Source organism: Cydia strobilella, chromosome 23, assembly GCF_947568885.1.
Source record: "Cydia strobilella chromosome 23, ilCydStro3.1, whole genome shotgun sequence".
NCBI classification, from domain to species: domain Eukaryota; kingdom Metazoa; phylum Arthropoda; class Insecta; order Lepidoptera; family Tortricidae; genus Cydia; species Cydia strobilella.
In genome coordinates, this window is record NC_086063.1 from 3,371,913 (window position 1) to 3,396,801 (window position 24,889).

The window sequence follows — 24,889 nt, forward strand, 5'->3', positions numbered from 1 at the left end:
AACTACCTCGTAGTAAAAGCAAATTATAACCGCCTTGAAAATTATAATTAATCACGGTGTGAGGCCATTGTATTTGATCGGTCGGTTGAATAGGTAATGGTAAGACCTTGGTAGTCGGTAATGTTACTAAACTCATATGTCAGTTCTCGCCCCGTCTTAAGGGGCCACACTGACTATCAGTCCGCCGGATGATATCGGCCTGTCAGTTAGAACAAAAATTTGACAGTGCCGAACAACTGACTGGCAGATATCGTCCGGCGGACTGATAGTCAGTGGGCCCCTTTAGATCTGAGCCTTCATTTTCGCAATACCTTATACCAGGGGCCCATTTGATAAATGCTTACCGTAATAGGTACTGGCACTTTTTAGTGGAAGATTGTTTTTTCTTATTTTTACTAGTCAAATAAAATTGCTCAGCAAAAGTAAACTAAATAAAGGTTATTCTATTGAAAATCTTTAATAATGTAAGTTGGATGCATTGAAACAAAACCATGGAAAAATCATAAATAAATAAAGACAGGAATGTAAATATAATATACAAATAAAAATATGAGTATGTATAACAAATAAAAAGTACATAAAATAACATAATAGAAACCATCACAGTTAGTAGTTTATACAAATAAATCCACTTACCTTTTAATAGCTATAAAAAAAACTCGAAGCCGCCTCATACTAAAACCAGTGCAGAAAAAAGATAAAATATTATCGAGCTAAGGAAAACCAACGAAAAGCTACTAAGCAAAAAACACCATCAACGTGTGTCACTCAGCTAAACCAAAAGCGTGAAGAAAATTTCGCCAATCGAAAATCCAAAATAATCAAATAAAAAAATGTGCAAAACCAAATACACCAGTGCATCAAAAAGCGCGTGCCGTACGAGGCGATTGAAATTTGACGCCGCCCAAAATTCAATCGGGACGGAGGCTGGATGTAGCCACCTGCATGGAAGCCTATAATACCTAGTGTCAAGCGGGAAATGCGTTGTGACGATCGCGTGGACACAGCAAGTGCAGTGTGCTTGACTTCGGTCGATACAGACCTTCACCTGACAACTCCGGCTGCGGACGGCCCCGCGCCCCCCGCCCCCGCCCGTAACTAGCGACGAGGCGGACGGCGAGTGCAGCCGCCGCGACCACGAGCGCCTGAGGAAGGACCCCCCAGGGCCCGAAACATGTCGCCAATAGCGACTAAAAATTCAAGTGAGTGTAACCGTTGTAGTCTAAATATTTCTAAATATGTCTCACGAAAGTTTAATTTCGACCCGTGCATCAGCAAAAATTTTCGGGCATCCTCGTTTTGTCGGGTTTCGTGGACAAAAGTGGAGGCACTGTTGAAATGGTTCCGGTAATACCTATTAACCACAAACCTTCGTTCGTTCGTATTTTGGTGCCATCTACTAAGGAGAATTTCGCGCGTCAAAAATGAATGTCAGATTATAAGTCTCATTTCTGACTGTTGTATCGCTTTAACACAATTGGTCCCGTGTAGACAATTGATCCTAAGAACAAACCGGACTGATTGACATTAACAAAAATGTGTTCACTAGCCTACTGTGACCTCGTAAACGCTATAAAGCGGCGTCTGTTGAGAGCATGCAACACATCAAAAAGTCTAAACTAGTGCTAGAAAGCCTGTAAAACTAGTGGTAGTGCTAAAGCCTCAGAACCTGGGCCTAGGCTGAGCGAGATCCCTCGCTGAGGCGTTATGCTGCGCGGCATCAGCGAGCGGCGGTTGCCCTGTAGCCGAGCTGATGGATGCGCTCTTCACGTGTGTTTTGGTGCCGTTGCCGTTAGTCTTGGTCTCGGGCGTGGCGCTGTCCGATTGCAGGAATTGCATGCTGTTAGCGAGGTTTTGTTAGAACATGCCCTGTATTGTGTTAGATACATAGATTATGTGGCGTAGCGTAACGATTTGCTTCAAGTATTAATCAAATATTCAACGAGACGACAGAAATGCTGCTTTAATTGTTTTAGTGAAGGTTGAAATTCCATTGAAACAGTGTACTTCGTAATGTACGTTAGCGCGGCACGAGGATAAAACAATATGAGACAAAACGTATTTTTATAATTTTTTGAACGAAAGTAACTGTATAGTTACACTATGCCACGTCATTAATCAATAGTAGATTTTCATGTACCTGTACATTGTAATAATGTTTTCAGATAAATAATAATAAATGTTAATATAACTTTTAATAAATATATGTTTAGTTTAAAATGACATATCAATGAGTTTACAAAATACATTCACATAAGTACCACCACCATCAATCTAACGATAAACCAGTTTCATTATTTACCATAATATTAGAAAATAAATATGTAAAAAGTGGTAACATTTTACTCAATTATTTTGACTGAGAAAAATGCTACGAAATATTTTCCTAAAACACATTTGCCTCGAAGAAGCTTTACAATCATAATGACAATACGTAAACCTTATTGCAAAGACATACGGTCCACAACGGTTGCGCGTCGCGACGCTAGTGCGTGTGTGGTGTGTGTGTGTTGGTGTGTGTGTGTTTGTGTGTGTCCTCACTCCTCACCTGGGCGCGGGCGGGGGCGGGCTGAGCTTGGGCGGCTGGTCGTGCGTGGAACGGCGCGCGGCGCCGGCGGTCATGGTGCGCGAGCGCGGCTCGGGCTTGGGCTGCGCGGACAAGGGCCGCGCGCCGCTCTGCACCTGCCGGCAAACACACACTCGTTACCATTCTATAACTACGTTACAAGTGTTACAACTACACTCCAGGAGCCCATTACTAATTACATAGCAAATTGAATTGCAACTAATTGAAATTTCATGAAATTCAATTAGTAATTAAATTACACAAGTAATTAACTGCGCCCAACACTGGGGCCCATTTCTCGAACGGTATTAGTCTAATATTATTAGTGTGTTGCCATGGCAACCCATACGACTTGACAGTTCGTAGACTAATAATATTAGTCTAATACCCTTCGAGTAATGGGCCCCAGTGTTGGGCGCAGTTAATTACTTGTGTGATTTAATTACTAATTGAATTGCATGAAAATTCAATTACTTGCAATTCAATTTGGTATAGGTATAATTTGTAATTGCAATTACATCAATTGGTAATTAAATTACTCAATTACTTTATGCTGCCATAAGAGTAATATAACAACAAACAGGCGAACAAAATAATTCAATAATAATTACGAGTATGTATTTACAAGTTTACAAACTCTTACTGTAATTTTTTTATACATTACATTACCTATAACCCGATGGTATGAAATTATAACATTTTAATCCTTCGATTTTCCGTACATAAAACTGTTTCTTATTTATCATTTCCCATTGTACAAAATCTTGCAAAAATACTCATTAACATTTTTTTTTTGTATAAAAAGTCAAACATTGTATGGTTAGTCAAATGTAAATATATATGCGCGAAAATTTTAAATATTGCTTTGCCGCTCGAGGGGTTATTATTTTAAAATAAACTACATAGTACGAGTATGTTTTATTTAAAAAATGAATTATATCTTACCTGCATTTGGGCGATCCGTACTGTGTTCTCTTTGATGGAGGCCGAATCAATTGTGTTCTGTAAAAAATAAAATTATCATTCATCTGTCACGCATAAATATATGTTTAGTTTAAAAAGACATATTAATGAGTTTACAAAATACATTATATTATATTATATTAGGACGGATTGAAGACCTCGCGAACCTCAGTGAAAGGGCCATCGAGTATTTGAAGAGTGCAAACCTCAATCTTTAGATTAGTATTTAATTTAAATCCAGTAACTGTAATGCCATACGATAAATAAATAAATAAATCTGTCACGCGTTGTCCCGGCATTATGCTGAGGTTCATGGGAGCCTGGGATCCGCAAAAAATTAAATTACCGTTAATAAATAAATAAAATCTTTACGCGCGATTGAAGTCAAACTTCTTTGACGTTTTTCGCTATGTTGGCACTTTGACGTGTGTCCTATTGTGCGTGTGTAACTACTGAGTGTTACTTCCGTCAGAAAAAAAAAACTGAGGTACCCTCTAGTCGCGCCTAAAGAAGTTTTACTTCAATAATAATTTCATCCATAAAACCACTTCAAGTAGGTAATTGAAATTTAAAACACATATTTTTCATTTTTTATAGAGCCTCACAAGGAACGAATTTTCTACATTATTTCCCTTAGGGAGTAAAAATGGTGTTGAAAGTTTTGACGACTTCTAAACGAACGAAGTAAGGCTTAAAATTGATACACATAAGTACATAAATCTAAGTACATACCTGTCTTTTGAAATTGGATGTGGTGGTGGTAGATGTGGACGTCGTGTTGTTGGCGGCGCTAGTAGTCGTGCCGACTGGAACCATACAATTAATTATAAGTAACATGGTTATTCATGTTGTTACGGTTGACCATGCCGCTGACTGACGCCTCCGTGTAATAGTAAGTAATCGAATTTACAGTAGGTACATATGGCACTAGTGCGGTAATTAGCAGAGCCCGGAATTTTCGCGGCAAAACAAAAGACGGTCGCAATCTTGCTAGAGTTAGAAACATTTTTTTTTATCGATATCGATAGTTGGGTAATGGAAGAAAAAGTAAATTTACGTAAGGTTTTTATAAAATTATATAGAAACAGATGCAATTTCTTCTTCGAATTCTACGTCAGAACACACAGCAGCGCATCACATTATATTTGGTTTGTGACAGTAATAGGAGTGGATAATCATTACCATCTCTCAAACTGTTTACTCCCAAACAGTTTCGTTTATCAATATAAAGCCATTTATGTATACTATTAAACTATGTATACTAATTGTAGGTATCTGTTTCTATAGAATTTTATACAAACCTCACCTTTTTGAAATATTCTTTTTATTTGGTTGACCGTCTTTTTCTTCTATTACACAACTATCAATATCGATAAAAAAATGTTTCTAACTCTAGCAAGATTGTGACAGTCTTTTGTTGAGTCTAATGTCAAAAATTTTAAGTGCCATCTGTACTGTAAAACGTTGTTTGGTTAAAATTGTAAGTTTAAGGGACTTCGGCAAGCTCGGTTCTCCATACAGTCCATACAAACATAGTTCCGCACTCATTATAAAACGGCTAGCTAGATTGCTTACAATAGGATAAGGTATATCTATGTATGTAATTAATTTATGTAGCTTCAGATACCATACTTAAAAAAAAAAACAGCAAATTTAAGTTTTTCATACAAAACTTGTTTTTGCTCTATTTGGTTTGTTTTATAAACTGGAGCTATATAAACTAATTACAGATATACCTCATGTCATTGCATGTGCAAAGTTTCATTACAATCCAACACGTAGTTCTAAAATGAGAACGAAACTCCGTTTGTATGGCAAGGTGAAATTCGGCCGAGCTCGCCGGGGACTCTTAAGTATTTAAATAAAGCGGAATTTGTCACTTTTGTGCCAAGTAAAATGTCTAATCAATTATTCATTACGTAAATATTATACTTACTGTTACAAGAGATTGTCATTTAGCGGTAAGACAGTTATTTTAATAGTAGGTACTACATCTTCATGCATTTAGGACAACATGCTTGCGTTTACTGGTAACCGAACAGTTCACTTTAAAATACCTCTCTTATTTTTAGTACCTACTATGTAACAATTGCTTACGTATGTAGTATTTAATTTAACAAAACATTTACTGTTTTGTTGTATATTTGTTATTTATTTCAATATTTATCTTTGTATGCTTCACACGAATTTATTTTCATGATAGTTTTTTTTTTTCATGATGTATAGCGATTTTTACACAACTGTATAAATTAATAAATATTTATCCGTTTTTATTGAACAATATTAATAACGTTTTAATTCCTAATCGCTTACCAACTTATTAGTATTATGAATTACTAGAGCAAGCAGGTAATGTTACTATTATTTAAAAATACAGTCGCCATCAGATATATCGGAGCGGCCGAGGCTCTCACAAATATCTGAACACGCCTCTATTGTCAAGGCGTTAGAGTGCGTGTTCAGATATTGTGAACACCTCGGCCGCTCCGATATATATACTATGGCATACGAATGAATCGCCAGTAAAATATAAAAATCTTGACATTTTAGTGACGATCCATTTATAAGCAATTTTTTTTGGGTAAAATGTACATCTTAAGACAACTAATAAAAAATGACCAACATCTAGAAAGCGCATTAATCAAATCCCAATGTGAATGAAATGATAGGTTAGAATAAGCACACGCCACATCTGATATTAGTTCCGTACGTAACTTATAATAATCTAATACTATCCTAATGGGAATGTCTGAAATGTTTTGAAATGTTTCTTTTAAATCAGACTTACAAAAAATAAGGATCTGAACAGTATTTTTCTGAAATAGATGGAGATGAAACACTATAATAGCATTCATCACTAATAATTGGTAATTAGTGTATCATACAAAGTATATGTTTAAGTTTATGATTTAAATATAATAGGTATACTATAATTAGTATTTAATTTGTAAATAGTAGGTAGTGATATCGTTTAATTATTTTCAAATACAGTACAAAGCCTGCACCAACAAACGTCTCTTTTTGGCCCAGTGGTTGACTGGTAGAGAATGCCTTAAGGCATTAAGTCCACCATTTGTACTTATTTTATGTGCAATAAAGTATAAATAAATAAATAATTAATACGTCTTCAATTTATTTATTCCCATATATTCAAATATACTACAAACTAGATTTAGCGAGTATAAAACGTTAGCATTTACGCTTAGCGTTGATATAAAGAATTTGGTAGCCTACATAGTTACCTTGGTATAGACAATTTTTCATATAGGTAGGTACCCATTATATCGGTCGCGTTTTAGTCGTTTATCGATGTCGATAAAACATACGTCACGTTCAGTTAGGCCAGCATAACTGACCGCGATCTTATTAACGTTATAATCTATGAACTGTTTCTTAGAAACAGTAATAAACAGAACGAGATGTGTAATTTTTAAAGTATAAAATACTAGGCCAGTTGCGTTGACGATACCAGAGGGTAGAGGATTGATAAGGAATTAGAAATTTTGGAACAAGCAAAAAGAAAGTCGGATTTTTCATTTCAGGGAAATTTATGTGAAAATTCCGACGATCTCATGGTTTTTCTCCCAAATTTATTCCTAAGTTAACATTAAATTCGAAGAAAAAATACGTAACGTCATAATTACAGTCTCACAAGACGGCATTCTCATCGTCCAATCCGGTAATTTTTTTATGAATTGGGTGCGATAGAAACGCCATTTAGTGAAACTGTTTTACCGGCTCGACTTTATTTTCCGAATTCCGCACTATATTAAATCTACCCTCTGGTTCCACTGACAAGTATGTAAGTGCCAGAACGACGGATGTCTTATCTACAGCGATAAATTAAATAAATGCGACCATCATAGGTTCTGCGGTCATTACAAAATTACTATAACGATCCTCTAGTATATGGGCCAATCAACTTTTTAATGTACATAGTTTGTTTCTATAGTAATGGTTTTATAGACATTTTACGATAGCAAGTGGAATTTATTCCAAATTCAATGTTTATAGTTAATTTTTTAGTACCTTTAAAACTCCGTACCAATAGTCTGTATCGGGAGATACTTAATGATTCAAATGCTTTATAGATTCAGGTGCTACAATACCTCTGTACAACTTGTAAAGTTGGATTGTCATAAATAAATTATTTCTACATTAAAAAAAAATTGTCGCGTTTGTAGATTTTCTCGATTGTGTGTAAATTTATAAATTTATTTTTTATAAAGTCAAAGTGTTATAGGTATATATGAATATTCCTTAAAAAATATGTATTTTAGTGTCAAGTCGAATCGATCTAACCCATTGATATAATCACTAGAAGTGACCGTAATGAAGTTATTTTTTAAATTACAGCCTCTGCCACGGAATGGACGATCAGTAGGCCTAGCACATGATTGGCGCGACAGTATGTCGCCGCGAGATAGATTACCCGTCTTTAACTGTATGAATTAAAAGGGACGGGCAGTCGAGATACTGTCGCACCAATCATGTGCTAGCCCGGCTGAGCGTGCGTTCGTGCGTCGTAGGTGTGTGATTGTGAAGGTTCGTATGTAAGTTGATTGTCCCATATGTGGTGTTTGGTGTGGAGTGTGCGCCTCGCTCGGGCTCGGGCTCGGGCACGTACCTTGCGCGCGCAGCACCTCGGCGCCGGAGCTGGCGCGGCGCGAGCTGCTGGGCCGCGCCGTGGCGCTGCTGGAGCGCTGCACGCCGCGGTGCCCGGGCGACCCGCCGCCTGCCACACCATCACCCACACCCACGTCATCGTCATATGATGCGACCAGATTGCGGCTACGTCACGTCACGAGAGACGCCCGGCGCGGCGGGGCATTCAGCGTGGCGTTAAGCTTCCGAGTTTTTTGAATCAGGGTTCGAAATTATCCAGATAATTATAGTCTTCGATAATTATCCCAAGTATTTATTTATTTATTTATTTTAAAAATAGTTGTACAGCATATGTACGCAGCATATGATAGTATGGATGGTGCTATATTTATTTTCTTCGAATTCTTTAGTAAATTTTCAAATCTCGTCTTTGAATCTTCGTAAATTTTAGGTTATTATCAAATCGATAATTATCAGGCATAAAAATCACGATAATTATCAAGATAACTATCATTGATAATAATCCTTTCGAACCCTGTTTTGAATATCGTGCCTGAGGCCGCGCGCATACGTTTGCAGTGGGATCCCGTTGTTTGACATAATTATTGAAAGTCATAATGTAGTTTGTCAGATTATCATAAGTCATAATTCTAAAACCGTTAACATTTCAGGATTTTTGTGAGGTTATCCTGTAGATAGGTTAGGTTAAGTTTGTTTTATGGCAATCCTGAAAAGTTACGCGTTTCTGAGGAAAACCAAATTATGAGTAAAGAAAATTCGGACAAACCATACAGTATGACTTAAAACTTTATGAGAAACAATAGAGACCCGTTTGCAGTTGTATAACTTGTCCGGGTTACGTTACCGAGTCTAGAATGGGGTACGCTAAGGCCGTTTGCGAATTAGGTACATTATTTACGTCCCGCCGCCCGCCCCGCTCGAACGTAAACTGAGTCCCACGGTTTCGCACGCGGACTTTTTAATAAATATACTATAACGTATGCTCCGCTCCTATAGACAACTGAACTAAAGACGACACAGAATCGTATCAACAAAATGATATCAATTACAAAATTGACAGACGAATCGCCGCAAATATATATACTCGGAGAAGCCAAAACGAGCAAATCATTTCACGGTTTTAATAATAATGTCCTCCTCGCCGTGTCCGACGACGGCGACTCCAACCGTTTTTAATGGGAAACATGGAACGCTCTAATGTGGCTTGCGAAGCCAAACTTGGTTTTGAAGATGCGATTGCATGGTACGCAATGGAGCTGGCCGGCTGAATTGTAGGTGTAGGTGTACGAAGGCTTTAAATAAAATTCAGTTGCCTATGGAGCTCCACACGAAATATATCATGAATTTAATGTGGTCTTACGTTTTAACTCCTACCACGTCAATAATTACGACATAAAATCCTACCAAATCGATTTCGCACCCACACTTTTATCGTTTTGCCATACACCATATCCACCTGCTCATCAAAATTCATCTACAAATATACCAAGATTTTTAACCAGACACTACTAATAGAAAAAATACACATCTGTTACGAGTGTTACAATATGAATTTTCTCAAATGATTTTTACGCCTGAGGCCTTAATCTGTTAAACAAACGCCTTCCTGTGTGAGAGCGGTCGGCCATTGTGTCTGAGCGCGTGCCAAAGCAACAATGTCGTTTAAATAGCGGCTGTATCGTGGTGGTTTTAAGGTTCAAATCTATGAAATAATATGAGCGCTCGCCTATATTGAGGTGGTCGATGGTCCTACATTACCAAAACATGTTACATGTACTTAGATTTGAACCTTAAAACCACCACGATACAGCCGCTTTTTAAACGACATTATTGCTTTGGCACGCGCTCAGACACAATGGCCGACCGCTCGATCAAAAGAAAAAAATGGCTTTTGTTTAACAGATTAGGGTCTTAGGCGTTAAAAATCATTTGAGAAGATTCATACTATACCATTACATTAGTCAAAAATCTTGATGAGCAGTTGTGGAGCAATGGTGTAGTCGAGGATTCCATTTCTGTGTCACTTCACACATCGTCACTGTGACAAGATATGAAGTTAGCATTGAAATAAAGTTCCTCGAGTACGTCAAGTAAGCACACGAATAAAACAAGCACGATGGCCCGACATGACCCGTGAAGCAAGCGTCTACGCCCGATTATCCTAAGCTAAGCGTTAATGCTGTCTATGTACAGCGTCGTCATTATTGTTATATTTTTATGATGATAAAGATTTATTGAACGGATTATACTAAATATTAAGTAATATACATTTTCTCAGAAGTACGTTTCAAAACTTATGAAGGTTTAAAGCTTATTTTTAATCCGTTCTTAATATCTTAGGTATCAAAATATGTGAACGGCTTTTTTTATAAGGTTTAAGTAGATGAATTTAGATAAAGCAATTTATTTTTCGCAATTCTGTGCTCATTTAAAAATAAGAACTTATATTATAATCTTAGTAGTTATTGACTTCAACATAATATTACTATTTATCAAATTATCACACTTAGTCAAGTCTGCATCTGCAGCAGAAGAAGAAACAAGAACTCTTCAAAATGGGTTTGACGAAAATACTGCCGCGTGTAATTTCGGCCGTTTCTGTAGTTCATTTAATATAAGGATATAAACAATAAAACCAAACGACTATATTGTTCAGCCGATGGCTTATGGAAAGTATGGAATTATATCATCGGCTGAACGACTGAGTTACGCGTATTCATTTTTACTTTGATTTTACTGCTTCTGCTGCTGAATGTGATGTGCTGCTAAAATATATAGGACCTACGTGTGCCTCGCGTTGGGCGCCACTGTGAAGTTTGACAGCGCACCAGAAACATTAAGAGCCGGGTAAGGATTTTGGAGCAAAAATGTTAAATTGATAGATTTAGTCGTCGAAATTATACACGTTTTGTTACGTAATATCTAAATAACAAGTATTGGTTTCTATTAGCACGTATTCTCATCTTGCCCTTTAATAATGAGGTCGCGAGCGTGCGTCACCGGTATTTTATACAAATTGATGTACAAGAACAGTTTTAGCAGATGTTGTATATTATTTAAGTATCAAAATTACGTTGAAATTAAGTCGATTTTCAGAGAAATTGTCACTTGTTTTGAAGTAATTTCTGGAGAAAATTGATTTCGTCTAACTTTCATTTACACTACTTCAAAGTTATTATATTTTAAAAATGTAGTCTTTAAAAGGTGGACTACAGGATAATTATGTGTAATACAAAATTACCATTTTTAGCGGTCCAAATTTTACGAAATTTACAAATAAGAGCGACAAATCAAATCAGTGCTATACGCGCGTTTACCTAAACGTCCATCAGATAAAAAATCATTACTAGTTTAGTGAGTCTGATTTCAAAAAATTGATTTGTAAAACGGCAAGATCACAAGACGTACTAAGCTATTAGAAACCAGTAAGTACTTATTATTTCTATTACGTATCAAAAGGTGGTACATATTTAAATTATTTTAAACCGGGTCACTCATGTATTATTAAGTCGAATAGCTCGACATGTTTCGGTCCAATGTTTCGACCAGTGAAGACGTGTCGTGTCTCCGTGAAGACGGTCCTCGTAAATTGGACCGAAACATGTCGAGCTATTCGACTTAATAATACGTGAGTGACCCGGTTTAAAATAATCTAATATGTTTGAGTCTCACGGGAGTTTTATAGTTAAAAGTGGTACATATTTGGTGACTAAATCTATCAATTTTACATTTTTGCGACTAAAATCGATAACGGGCTCTTAAGAAAGGAATGAAATGTCAGTTCGTAGACGCTACGAGTATAATTCCCAGTGCGGTCGTGTAAAGGTATATACTCGTAGTGTGTAGTGTGTAGTGTGTAGTGTGTAGTGTGTACCTGAGTGCTGGTTGGCGGCGGCGGCCTGCGCCTGCGCGGCGGGCGCGGCGGCGCGCAGCGACAGCGACGAGCCCGAGCGGCTGCCGTCCGACTCCGGCTGACACAACAACATATAATTATTATAACACACTTTTACTATTCATTACTTATTTATTTCTTTGTTAGTAGTCACCCGTGAACAAGATGCATGTAACTGCGTCGAAATATCGGGAGCTCAAAAACAATACAAGGTAATCACGGTCTATGTATATCCCGGTCAATATAAGTCTAGTAAAACTAACCGTGAATCATTCAAAACTCTTATTTCCTAGTTTTTAGGTATTTATTATTAATCGTATAGTTTTTGATTTTGACATGGTATTTCTGTGTTTTTGACCCGTAACGTGTAATTATTTCGATTTAATAATAATAATAAATATTTCTGCTTATAATAACATGTTTACAAATGTAATAAAGGTATAGGATGTTGATTCACCCTTTTTTGGATTTTTATCTTGTCCCGTTGTCCAACGGACAATACTGGCACACATTGTTCAAAGAGATGTTGTATGCCGTGCTATTAACAAGCTTAGTAGATAGCCCATTATGGTAATTGGTTACAACTACCACTATAATGCAGGCTAGACATTTAAATATATACCATAAAATCAGGATTTCAAGTATTTTGTCCTCTGGACAACTAATCGTAACCAACGGGCAACGAGTGACACTAAAAAGCTGATTCACCTTATAAGTTTATAACATTATCAGGTAATATTAAATGAAAAAATAATTAATTAGAATCGTATCACATAACGTCATTTGTCTACCCATATTTCACTTTCAATGATATGCTGTCTACTTAAACTCATTTCTAGAATATTTATTTGTTATTTATATGTAGGCAAAACTGTTGTTCAACCCCTCGTGCTAATTTGGATACCCAAGCAATTTATCATTCAAAATCATGAAATAAAACTATGAAAACGGATTATATCGCGTATATTGAATTTATAATACATCCCGACGTTTCGAACCATTTACAGCGTTCGTGGTCAACGGGGGATGTATTATTAATTCAATATACTCGGTATAATCCGGTTTTATTTCATGAGTAACGATCGCGGTAACCAAAGACAAATATTATTCAAAATCATCATTTAAAAATCAACTGTCTACGACTACTCATGTTAGCTACATTAGCAAACAACTAAAAATTCGAATCAAAATACTTGGCCGTTTGCCGCTCTTCTAGATAAAAAGCGTCTTTCTCAGTTTTCGAAAAATAAAGAGAGCCTTTACGAGCTGGTGTGGTGAACAAATAAAAAAAGATCCAACTTATTTGTATAAAAATGAATGAAAATGACAACATGTTTTTTATGAAACTGTACCGTTTTCTCCTGGGCCTTGAGACGGAACAACAACAAAAAAGAATAAGTAAATGTATACTAATTAACCCAGTCAAATAAAGGGTTTAAATGGGAGGAACTAATAATAGACAATATTTTTTGGGCGAACGCTCAAACACAATGGCCACGCGCTCAGACACAATTGCCGACCGCAAAGAAAAGCGACAGAAAAGAAACAATGGCTTTTGTTTAATAGATTAGGGTCTTGGGCGTAAAAATCATTTGAGAAGATTCATACTATAACAGGATGTGTGCACATAAGTATTATTCACCGAGATTCAAGGTTGACCCCTTCTTTCGGCTTAAAATAACCGAACGAACAAGAAAAAATAAACCTAATAAATTTAATATTAAAACATTATACAGGGTGGCTAAAAAAAATGCATTCCCGTTGCCAGAGAGGTTTTGAGATTATACTGAGCAACTTTTACTATGGGACCAACCACGAAATCGCGAATCAAAATTTTACCCTCCCATAGAAAATGGACCAGCCAAAATGTATGAAACAGCCACTTTTTGCACGATTTCAGGGTTGGTTCCATAGTAAAAGTTGCTCAGTATAGTCCCAAAACCTCCCTGGCAACGGGAATGCACTTATTTTTAAGCCACCGTGTATACTCTGATCCTCTTCTCTCTCCGACTTCATTATTTAATAGATATGTAAACACATTAGTCAGATTACCTAAACGATAAGATCCGTTACAAACCGCCTACGACACAACATAAGAAATAATTCAAATAGGAATTTATGAAAGCGGGTAAAAAAATAACAATAAACAACTCACGTCAGTACTTTTCCTGCCGAGCAGCAGATATGTGGCGAACACGTCGTCATACTTTGCTTCCGCCAGAGAATATTCAATCTCCTGCCGATTGTACCCCAGGCACACCAGAGCCTCTGTAAACACAAATGTACGTTACTGCTGGGGTTCAAACTTGAGTGGTCAACTGTACATCGACACTACTGCATTCAGGAAGGGGTTTTAGAGTTCCGTACCAAAATGGTGAAAAAGGAACCCTTATGTATGTATGTCACTTTATTGCACATTAACAAGTTTACACATAATATTGTCTTCGGTTACCGCGATAGTTACTCATGAAATAAAACTATTGAATAAAACTAGGTGAGTCACCCGTTGACCACGAACGCTGTAAAGAGTTCAAAACGTCGGGATGTATTATAAATTCAATATACGCGATATAATCCGTTTTCATAGTTTTATTTCATAAGTTTACACATAATAGACATAATTTTTTTTTCTACTATGGTAAGCTTGTTATAAAATGATTTCCGATTTATATAATCCTATTTTTTCTGCGAATAAGCAACTTGTAAAGAATGCTCATGCGTAAGAATATAAATTATCTGCGATTTTATTATTAGAAGATATTATCCAACTTATATCATTTTTTGACTTGTCGTACATATATCAAAAACATGCTCTTATGAAACAAATAATTGAGACTATCACATGAATTAGCAAATAATAATAGAAAAAAGGTGACAACACTCGTGCCGATAAATAAAAACATTGTAGCTCAATTATTACAATAAAACCACTTAAAGAAAATACAAATAAAATGAAGCAAATAGATATATATCTAACACATATGAAGCTATGATCACCTACCAACTTGAGCTGTGCCGATTGCGTAGTTGGCATGGAATACAAACGAATATTATTCACACAAATAGTCAATGTGAGGAAAAATATACTTAGCACACAGTGGGGTGGCACTTTCAACTCTAATAATATCTAGAAACCATAAAAAAAGAAGATATGGAGTAACAAACATAAAAAAACCGAATTACGAAGTTCCTCTTTTTGAAATTCGGAAGTCGGTTAAAAAATTTAGTGGGCAATATCTCCGACATTTGAAACGCCTAATTTCTTTAGACAATTTTTTTTACAAAGTGTATTTTCATGTTTCTAGTAGGGACCCCTGCCAAACATGTTGAAACACTTCGTCATAAACGTGTCTACAGAAATTAAGGGAGCAAAGCGCCGTGAAATTGATCCACTACTGTTTAGGGCCATAGTCTAAGCCACACCACTGTGTTGCGTTAAATTAGTGTAGGCATTTTGCGTGAAGAAAGCATATTTCAAAACTTATTTCTAATAAGTTAGTACGAGTTTTAGTATATTTCCCTGTTTAGATTAAACATAATTAAACTTATTTAACAATATTAGTGGTACGTGAAAACTGCCAGTAAACTCATTTTGGGTTGATTGTGAGCCTTAATTTGTTATGAAGCCATAGTGATAAAAGCAGATTGTTTAAGTTTATAAAAGCGTTATGATCAATTTGTGGGCAATAGAAGCTTGATATTCCGATTTGACAACTTTATAATTAATATATACAATTTTATTATAGTACCGACAGCCACAGCACCGGTATATCATACTTACCTACGCTTTGTAAACTTGTTCCCAATTTCACACTATTTTTAACCCATAATATCAAGCCATACCTCCGCCTCGTTCGTACATAACCCACGTAGATACACAAGCTATGTAAGTAATATTCATGGCAATAGTTCTGCCCAATCTCCTGAATGCCTCTGAAACGTGGTGTCTCTACCGTAAACACATTCGTACATTGGATAGGTTTCACCTTAAATGTCTGCGTGACATTATGAACATCTCTTGGTCAGATCGTGTCAGAAAGTTCTACGCCATGCTAATGTCAGCGTCATTGAAGCCTATCTAATGCGGCGACAGCTGCGATGGTGTGGTCATGTCTCCCGTATGTCTAATAACAGAGCTGCTAAACGCATCTTTTACTCAGAGTTGCAAAGTGGCAAGCGCAAACAGGGCGGCCAACTTTTGCGCTACAAACATGTGCTGAAGCGTCACATGCGGAGATGTGACATTGAATCATCTGAGAGACTTCGGCACAAGATCGGCCGAAATAGAGGCATACAGTGAGTACAAAAGTTCAAGCCTTTGAAGAGCAGAGGCGAGTGGAACTCTGAGTTAAAAAAGTCGGGACCACCTGCGGTCATCAACTACAATTTTGTCAGAGGGATGCTGACCTGCGGTGAGTGTACGGCCGTACATTCACTGCAAAAATAGGCCACATCAGCCACCTGAAAGCTCACAGTCGCGAGGATGATGATTCATGATACTCGCATGAGTATAGTGTAGGTAGTACAACGACCTACAGTGAAAAATAAACCATACTCCTGCAACATGTGCAGATAACTCTCCTATCAGCTCCCCATAAAGAACACGCACTCAATCGTTCTCGTAATTGGTGTTTCTCCATTTTTCCGACACGACGTTCTTTTGTGAACTTTAGATAAGGAACCCTCCGAAATCGGTCTACTGTGGAGCATTAAAACCATATTTATGCAACATATGAACATTACCTTTCCGCCTACGGTGCTTACAAGCCTAGCCACATTAGTCCCGCATTTGTTTATCGACCGTTACTCTCCTCTAATCGCCCTCGTATCTTACTTTTATGATTCACGTCTCCGTGAAACATCTAAAACGTTAAAAGACTATATTCTTCTTCTCTCGTGTCGAGGTACTCCTAAACAGTGGATGCCCAGAAAGCAGCGGTGCTGACAGCCCGGACCGTGGCGTCTGTCAGGTCAGAGACTATAAAACCATAGTCATGCGAAACATGCAGACATACCTATCCGCTTGTGGTCCTTGTAGTCCTGCTGCGGCTCGACGTAGGGCCGCAGCTCGTCGTCCTCGTAGCCCGTGTTCATCCACTTGTCGCGCATGATGCTCTCGAGCGAGGCTCGCTTGCCCGGGTTCAGGACGAGGAACTTCTTTAGTAAGTTTTCGCAGTCCGTTGACATGTAGAATGGTATTCTGGAATATATACAAATGATATATTAGTAGCTTTTCTTTATATGCTTCTCAAACTGCGTTCGTCCATGATAAAAATGCAATGTGCTGACAGCGCCATTTACTGAGAGAACCATTAAAAACCTACAATATAAACATCTGAACATACAACAATTGAAAATAACAATAACATAAGTATTTAGCCTGTTTGGTAAAATGATGGAAGAAATAAAGAAAAATAATTTATTACCACAACCAAAAAATTTCATTGTCAATGTTTATCCTACTGACTGCGCCAGTCACTCAGATTATAATCATAAGTTCATGGATTGTATTTACGTAAGTATTAAGTCTATAACATATTGGTGCTTCGAATTTAACAGCTATTGTATGAATGTCTCCATCCTCCATTAAACTCGGGGGCATGATTGTTTTCATAGACTTCGTATATAAATATTTACTAGAGCATTTATTTTGGCATTTTTATTTTAAATTGTACTTTGTACTTGCGCGATTTAAGTTGTGTTCAAGTCTAACTGACATTTTCCTGACCAAATGAATAGGGGTTTGACATTGACTGTCAGTTTTGTGACGATTGCTAACCAGCCGTTAATGGTACACAATTAAGAAAAAACTGCTATTTACCTGTACTTCCCACGCAGCACTCTTTCCCTCAATTCTCTCAGAGTGGAGCCGTCGAAAGGCAACGATCCCGACACGAGCGTGTACAGGATCACACCCAGCGACCACACGTCTACTTCTGGGCCGTCGTATTTCTTGCCTGAAAATGGTATTAGAACAATGTAGAAATTGTTGTAGATACAACAATACCTACAAAATTATGAAACGCCATTTAAAAAATCTACTGATTTCAGATAGAATCCAAAAAAACAGTGTTGTTTTGCCTTCATCAAATCGAATTTCCAAAAAAACATCGTTCAATGACGGCGCGTCCGTACTCGTAGCGTTATTTCCACCAGCTGGACTAATTTTCAGTCAGTTCAATAATTAATAGCAAAGTTACCTATATTAGGTCCCGCTTCTCTACAAATGTTTTTGACGCCCCCACTGAAATCTAGTTCAAAGAAATGAAAGAAACCTACTGACCTTGGAAGAGTTCTGGCGCGGCGTAGGGCGGGCTGCCGCAGAAGGTGTCGAGTTTAGCGCCCGGCGTGAACTCGTTGGAGAACCCGAAATCTGCTATCTTTATGTTCATCTCGCCGTCTAGCAGGAGGTTTTCCGCCTGGAAAATAATTAAAAACGATGTCACTTATAGCGCACCGCACAATCGATGAACTGGTGCCATTAGTATCCATGACAAGACGCGTCGCTGTGTCTTATGGCATCTTTTTTTATTTATTTATTAGAAAAAGGCAAGCATTTGACCGCAATCTCACCTGATGGTAAGTGCCGATGCAGTCTAGGGTAAATTATTAACAATATCTGTTACGTATTGGTAATGAACCTTTGCTAACATGCCTCGAGTCTCGCGGACGCGACATCGCATCAACAGAAAAGTTACTTCTAATGCGTCAAGAACGCGAAATGGCACACGCAAATTTACTTATATACAAAATGTATCACACATTCAAAAACCCTTGGCAATTAGAAGCTCTTGGCGTTGTCTGAGATATTTTCCTGACCACATACCGAGGCAAGCCCTAGACTGGAATTCCCAAGGAAAGAGGAAACGTTTCCGTCCAAAGCAGACCTGGCGACGGACTATTATTGCAGAGGCGAAGGCTATTGGGAAGATTTGGAGTGAACTCAAGCACGAAGCTCAAGACCCTACCTCACTTCCCTTTAGTAAAAGACGAATAGTCTATCTCGCGGCGAGATACTGTCTCGTCAATCATGTGCTCGGCCTACTAGGCAAAGTCAAGTCAAGCCTGCGGTATTTTGATCACCTTGAGATCCCTGTGTATGATGCGCTTCTGATGGCAGTACTGCACGGCGGACACGATCTGCCGGAACTTGGCGCGCGCCTCCTTCTCCTTCATGCGTCCGTGTAACACCAAGTAGTCGAACACCTGAAACATTACATAGCAATGTTAATATTTGTTGTACGTTCCGAAATGTCCTTTCGATACTATTTGACACACGGTGTCTCTCTGTCTCTCTCATCATAACTCTTGTCCCGATCGCATCGTCAGCTGTTTGTGAGCCCTGAGTACGGTATGGGTACCCTACAGTCTACACGATGCATAAAGCAATGTTAAAAGACCGATCATTTCGAATTTAGTCCTTTTTGCTGTACTTATCATCAAATCAATCTATGGTTTATTTTGATTGCGGACTGCTTTAAAATTGCGATTTCCCAGCGGAAATCAGAAATTAAATAAACTACCTTAAGAAGCTTTAGTGTCAATAGTGTCTAATTTAAATTTTATTCATTCGGACATTGCAATTAATTGTCTCCCATAATCTTTATAGGCCACATCTACTAGGTACTTACAATTAATGAATCTTTGCTAGTACTAACCTCGCCTCCCGAAGCGTACTCCATGACCAGGTAGAGAGTCTTCTCCGTTTCGATCACTTGGAACAGCTTCACGATGTTCGGGTGGTCCAGCATCTTCATTATCCGCACCTGGAAGATATAAGGAATACGTGTTCAATAGTGGCTCGAGGTTAAATTAAAAAGCATAAAGGCAAGGGAAACGAAAACAATGTTAAGGACATAGTGGTGAGGCTGATTAATGATAAATGGTTGGCACAAGAGGACTTCCATTACATAAATCCATCATAAGGCTGCAAATCATCAATGTACAGTCGAGATCACAAACATCTTTAAAAGTCAACGTCTCAAATATATATTTACACGCCTCTAAGATACCGACAACAAGGTCATGTAAATTTGTTTTTTGTACAATCAAATTCGAAGATTTCTTCGTTTTCGTACCCTGTCACAGTTATAATATGAAAGCCGATAAGAATCTCAATATTGTCACTTTAAATGCCAGTTGCACCATCCGCACTTGACAGACTGATCAACGTCACCCGGCGCGCCGCGGCGGTTTACTATGAAACTTTACATACAATAAAATTTTGCGAACTCTGGTGTTTAAATTGTTAACAGTTTAAATTAGGTACCAGATTTATAAGGAATGGGGGCAATTCGTCAATTACTGTCCACTGTTTAATAACTGGCCACCTTATACTAAGAATGAATTCTATTCACATATTAACAGAATTCATTTTAGCGTAAGGCGGCTAGTTACTGAAGGGTGGCACACGCAGTGTCCATTGACACCTTATACTAAAATAAATTCTGTTTATAGGTGAATAGAATTCATTTTTAGTTTAGGGCAGCCAGTTATTAACCAGTAGCCGGTAATTGACGATTTACCCTACTTTACTGAAATACATAATAATATAAATCGTACAAAAACTTTTGTTAAAACCGTAACATTCCACAAAGAGAAATAGAATCGCAAAGCGCAACAACTCGCTTCGAAATAATTTTATGTGATTCAAAGATAATATTATTCAGTACGCAAGCGAAAACTCGAAGTTTTATCAGCAATATCAAGTTGAGTTTTGGCAAGCCAATATTGTTGTTTTGCGAAGTACGATTCAGTAATAAATCTGAAAACTAAGTGGATTCGTATTCAACTTGAAATGGTCTCAATGTACAATCGCCATCAGATTGGAGAGGCCGAGGTGCTCAAAAATATCTGAACACGCACTCTAACGCCTTGACAATAAAGGCGAGTTCAGTTCAGTGATCATCTTGGCCGTTCCGATATATCTGAAGGAGACTGTACAATACGAGTACAAAGCAAGTAAACAATTCACTATCTATAACGTAGCGTTGCTTGCATGCAACATCGTTTGACAGAGTTTGGTGGTTTTATTTAAGTAGGCTGCACCCAAGTGTATGACAAGCGTATCGATCGTGTCATTCACGATGACGCGCGAATTAGTCAAATCTAACCTTTAATGTCATGACAATACGAACCAAGGCACGCGTTCTCGTGAATAACACGATCTATATTGACGAATACACGTCTATCAGATACTCCTAACTTAGACATACAAGATACAAGTGAATCATTATAACATATCTGTAAATACCGTCAAACATACCAATTACCATATTTTGTTCCTTTCTTAACCTAAGTTTGCGTTAGACTTTATCAAGGGAAATGTAAACCATTTCGATAACTTTAAAAGTCACACAGATATATCCTTGCGACTTTTAATACGACATAGAGAAGTGCCATATTTTTTGCAAAGGATAATACTCCTACTTCCCCAGAAATAATAGCTATAAATATTAGCAGAGTTACATCACTAAATAATCCAAACGACCAGCAAAAAAAGCAGACCGCAAAACGTAATCCTCTGCTTAATGCCATTTAGATGCTCATGCTAAGGCCGGCCGCTCATAACAAAAACCGTACTAGACCAGACATAAATTGCCGTACCTACATCAAAATTTCGTGTTTTTTGCTCATACTTACTTAGAGGTACACGTACACGAATTAGACCGAGCGTACCCTTTTATACAAAGTAATTTAGAATCCAATACAAATAAACTACGGAAGTCGAAAATAGTTAATAGAATCCAATGTGAAAAAGATATGTAATTTATTTGTATAGTAACTCGGTATCTATCGTCTTATTTGTATATTCCATATGTCATATGCGCTGTCTTGTGTCGGAGGCCAAGTCTCATTTTGCGTCAAGCCAACGGAGTAAGTAAGTGAGTAAGTAAAAAACGCTCTCACCTCTCTGAAGAGTTTCTGCAGCGAGCCAGGATTGAGCTGGGTCTTGTCGATGATCTTGATGGCGACCTCCTTGCCGGTGGGGACATGTTTCGCGAGTTTCACCTTCGCGAAGTTGCCTTTGCCGATCGTCTTGAGCAGCTTGTACTTTCCTGGAAAAATAGAAACAGAGTTTAAATAATGACCTAAACGGGTCTCTATTGTTTCCCATAAAGTTTTAAGTCATAATGTATTGTTTGTCCGCATTTTCGTTAGTCATAATTTGATTTTTCGCAGAAACGCGTAACATTTCAGGTCTGCCATAAAATAAACCTAACCTAACCTACCTATAGGATAACCTAACGAAAATCCTGAAAAGTTAACGGTTTCAGAATTATGACTAATGATAGTCTGACAATCATTATATTATGACTCAATAATTATGTCAAACAAAGGCAACCCGACCTAAACACACTAATAAAAGTAAAGAAAAATTAATGGGATCGAACTGGAAAGTTAACCTATAGTGTGTACTACTAATAAAACCAAAAGGATTTGCGGATGAAGATGAAGAGATTTCATGTTAACACTAGATAGTTAATGTGAAGGTAGTTGACAATAGTCACTGTAAAACACTGATTTAAACTTTCACAATTTTTAGTCATTATTATTTACAACGACGGGACTTAATCGCGTAAAATAAGTTTAAAACTTATTTTACGCGATTAAGTCCCGTCGTTGTAAATAATAAATAGTCACTGTACTTCGAAAATCTAGTATGTTTACTTTACACCAATGGGTAAAAATTCGTCTATACATGTTCAAGCAGATGTACGAGTAATGTAAGGTTTGTGTCGAATGTACCCTTCTCCTTAATATCCTCAACCTTTTAAAGGTTTTAAAAGGATGATATATTTTTCTGTTCCTAAACTTGTAATGTAAACTCGTATACCTTTTTTTATTATAGTTCCTAGTGTGTCCGGTAAAAAGAAACCTTAATTGTTACATTTTCAATAAGTGGTATGCCTGCTTTTAGTTAATATGTACTATAGTAAAAAAATACTGAATCTATAAGATCATTTAAGTTGATTTTGATATTAATTCGATAGAAACTTGTTAAGTATAATTTGAAAAACATTTTTACACAAGTTCTAAAGTCGCTGACCCTCAAAGTACACCCAAATTAATTCCACAGCAAATACTCTGCGAAAGGTCGGACCCTAATCGCGCATAACCTTATTCATTCGTCAAACATTCTTCATGCTCGAAGGCATTTCCGCGCGGGTCAAGGACGGGATTCATCTTGTCCTGTAAACTTGTATTGACAGATACAATTTCTTGCTTTCGCAAACATTCTCCAACTACTTATACGCACGGAAAAGCAATGAATGTCAAACAATGGTTTAAATTTGAAGTAAATCCTTTTTAGTTTCGTTTCTTTCTCCTTTCTTCACCGGTTTTTGAAATCTTTAAATAGGTATCTTTTTTTTGGATCAACCTATTTGGAACTATAAAAACCGTTATACCTAAACAATAAACGCCATTCACGACAAGCTGCAAAACTTATTTATTCACTCGCCCGTCTTCTACCCCACTTCTACCCCATATTTGTCAAATACACCGGAAAATTTTGTTCCCACAATGTTCATAAAACATTCGCGTTCTTAAGCCCGTAGAAGCGAAACCTTAATAAACCGATATTAATCGATATATTTTAAATCGGTTTAGAGCCTTGACTAGAAGGGATATTTATCTATTATCTATTTAGCCAGTATCTACATACAATATACCTAGGCATCTTTTTTATGATGATCATATTAATAAAAGATTAGCGTGTAAACCATCGACTAGATCAGACATCGACGAACGGCATGTATGACGTGAATGAGATTAGGATGGTATCGAAAAGAGTGGAATAGGTTGAACTCACCAATGTGCGGTTCCTCGGAGGCTCTAGACCGCGAGGAGACCCGTACGCTGCCGGTCGCCGAGCCCCCGCCCGCGCCCGCGGACGACTCCGATGCGCTCTGAAACAGAACAATACACATGTTAATTCAAGATGGCAGTCGCTTTCGTAAAAACTAGTGCCTACGCCAATTCTTGGGAATAGTTGCCAAGCGGACCCCAGGCTCCCTTGAGCCGTGGCAAAATGCCGGGACAACGCGAGAAAGATGGTGACACATGTTAATTCAAGAACCAAAAGTCTAAGTTCATCCAGTTGAGTTGATCTCATCATAATATATGCCATATTATCTTCAGTTACCGCCATAAATAGTTATCCATAAAATAGAATAATTTTAACGGATTACATCGCGTTTAATGAATTAAATAGCGCTCAACGGTAGACAAATTAAACAAGTTTTGTCCAATTTCTTATTATAAAAGATCCTATCACTATTTCTGCCAATGTAAACCGACATTTGCAGAGTTTATTTTATACACGAACAAAAAAAAAAGGTCCTCATGCCAAAAATACTCACACATTAACCACACAGTATGAACCTCAATGCCTCCTTTATCGGTCAAGGGACCCAAAACTCCTTCAAATTCCCAAACATAAAGGGCCAACGAACATCGGTTATCTTTACCGGCCACGCGACCTGAATCCTCTCTTTATCTTAGTTAAGGTTCACGCAAAGGTAACCAGACGTCAGATTTTTCTTCTAACATGCCGAAATAACGTAAGTATTAAAAAAGGGATATTCTGTAGCGCTTCAAGATAGTGTGTAACTAGAAGCCAAACAATTCGTTAAAAGTTATTTTTGTTTTTCGATTCAGCAAAAGTTATTTAACATAAAAGTAATCGGAATTGGTAAGACTAAGCCCTCCACCCCAATCGTTGTACTTGTATATCAGGCATTGCGTATAAAAATCCGGAATTTTCAAAATGAATATATGGTTACCCTGTTCGCAGGCCGTTGACCCGTGGAAAAAGGGGTCCGGCAAAGGAAATGTTT

General features: G+C 37.5%; 1 protein-coding gene across 12 annotated transcripts in view; it reads right to left on the reverse strand.

Moving 5' to 3' along the window:
- Positions 1 to 24,889, reverse strand: part of LOC134751773 (MAP/microtubule affinity-regulating kinase 3-like) — a 235,325-nt gene that overhangs the window by 19,327 nt on the left and 191,109 nt on the right. For 9 of the 12 annotated variants that reach the window (XM_063687255.1, XM_063687252.1, XM_063687253.1 and 6 more), the window contains 14 exons: positions 23,863 to 23,959; positions 21,957 to 22,105; positions 19,706 to 19,813; positions 19,131 to 19,253; positions 18,331 to 18,466; positions 17,869 to 18,004; positions 17,063 to 17,247; positions 14,203 to 14,315; positions 12,030 to 12,126; positions 8,157 to 8,264; positions 4,262 to 4,335; positions 3,512 to 3,568; positions 2,549 to 2,682; positions 1,670 to 1,840 (listed from right to left, as the gene is read on the reverse strand). In XM_063687255.1, coding sequence (XP_063543325.1) covers positions 1,670 to 1,840; positions 2,549 to 2,682; positions 3,512 to 3,568; positions 4,262 to 4,335; positions 8,157 to 8,264; positions 12,030 to 12,126; positions 14,203 to 14,315; positions 17,063 to 17,247; positions 17,869 to 18,004; positions 18,331 to 18,466; positions 19,131 to 19,253; positions 19,706 to 19,813; positions 21,957 to 22,105; positions 23,863 to 23,959 — 1,688 coding nt within the window. The remainder of the gene's footprint in view (positions 1 to 1,669; positions 1,841 to 2,548; positions 2,683 to 3,511; positions 3,569 to 4,261; positions 4,336 to 8,156; positions 8,265 to 12,029; positions 12,127 to 14,202; positions 14,316 to 17,062; positions 17,248 to 17,868; positions 18,005 to 18,330; positions 18,467 to 19,130; positions 19,254 to 19,705; positions 19,814 to 21,956; positions 22,106 to 23,862; positions 23,960 to 24,889) is intronic. The other 3 variants (XM_063687244.1, XM_063687245.1, XM_063687248.1) reach the window with 3 other exon arrangements.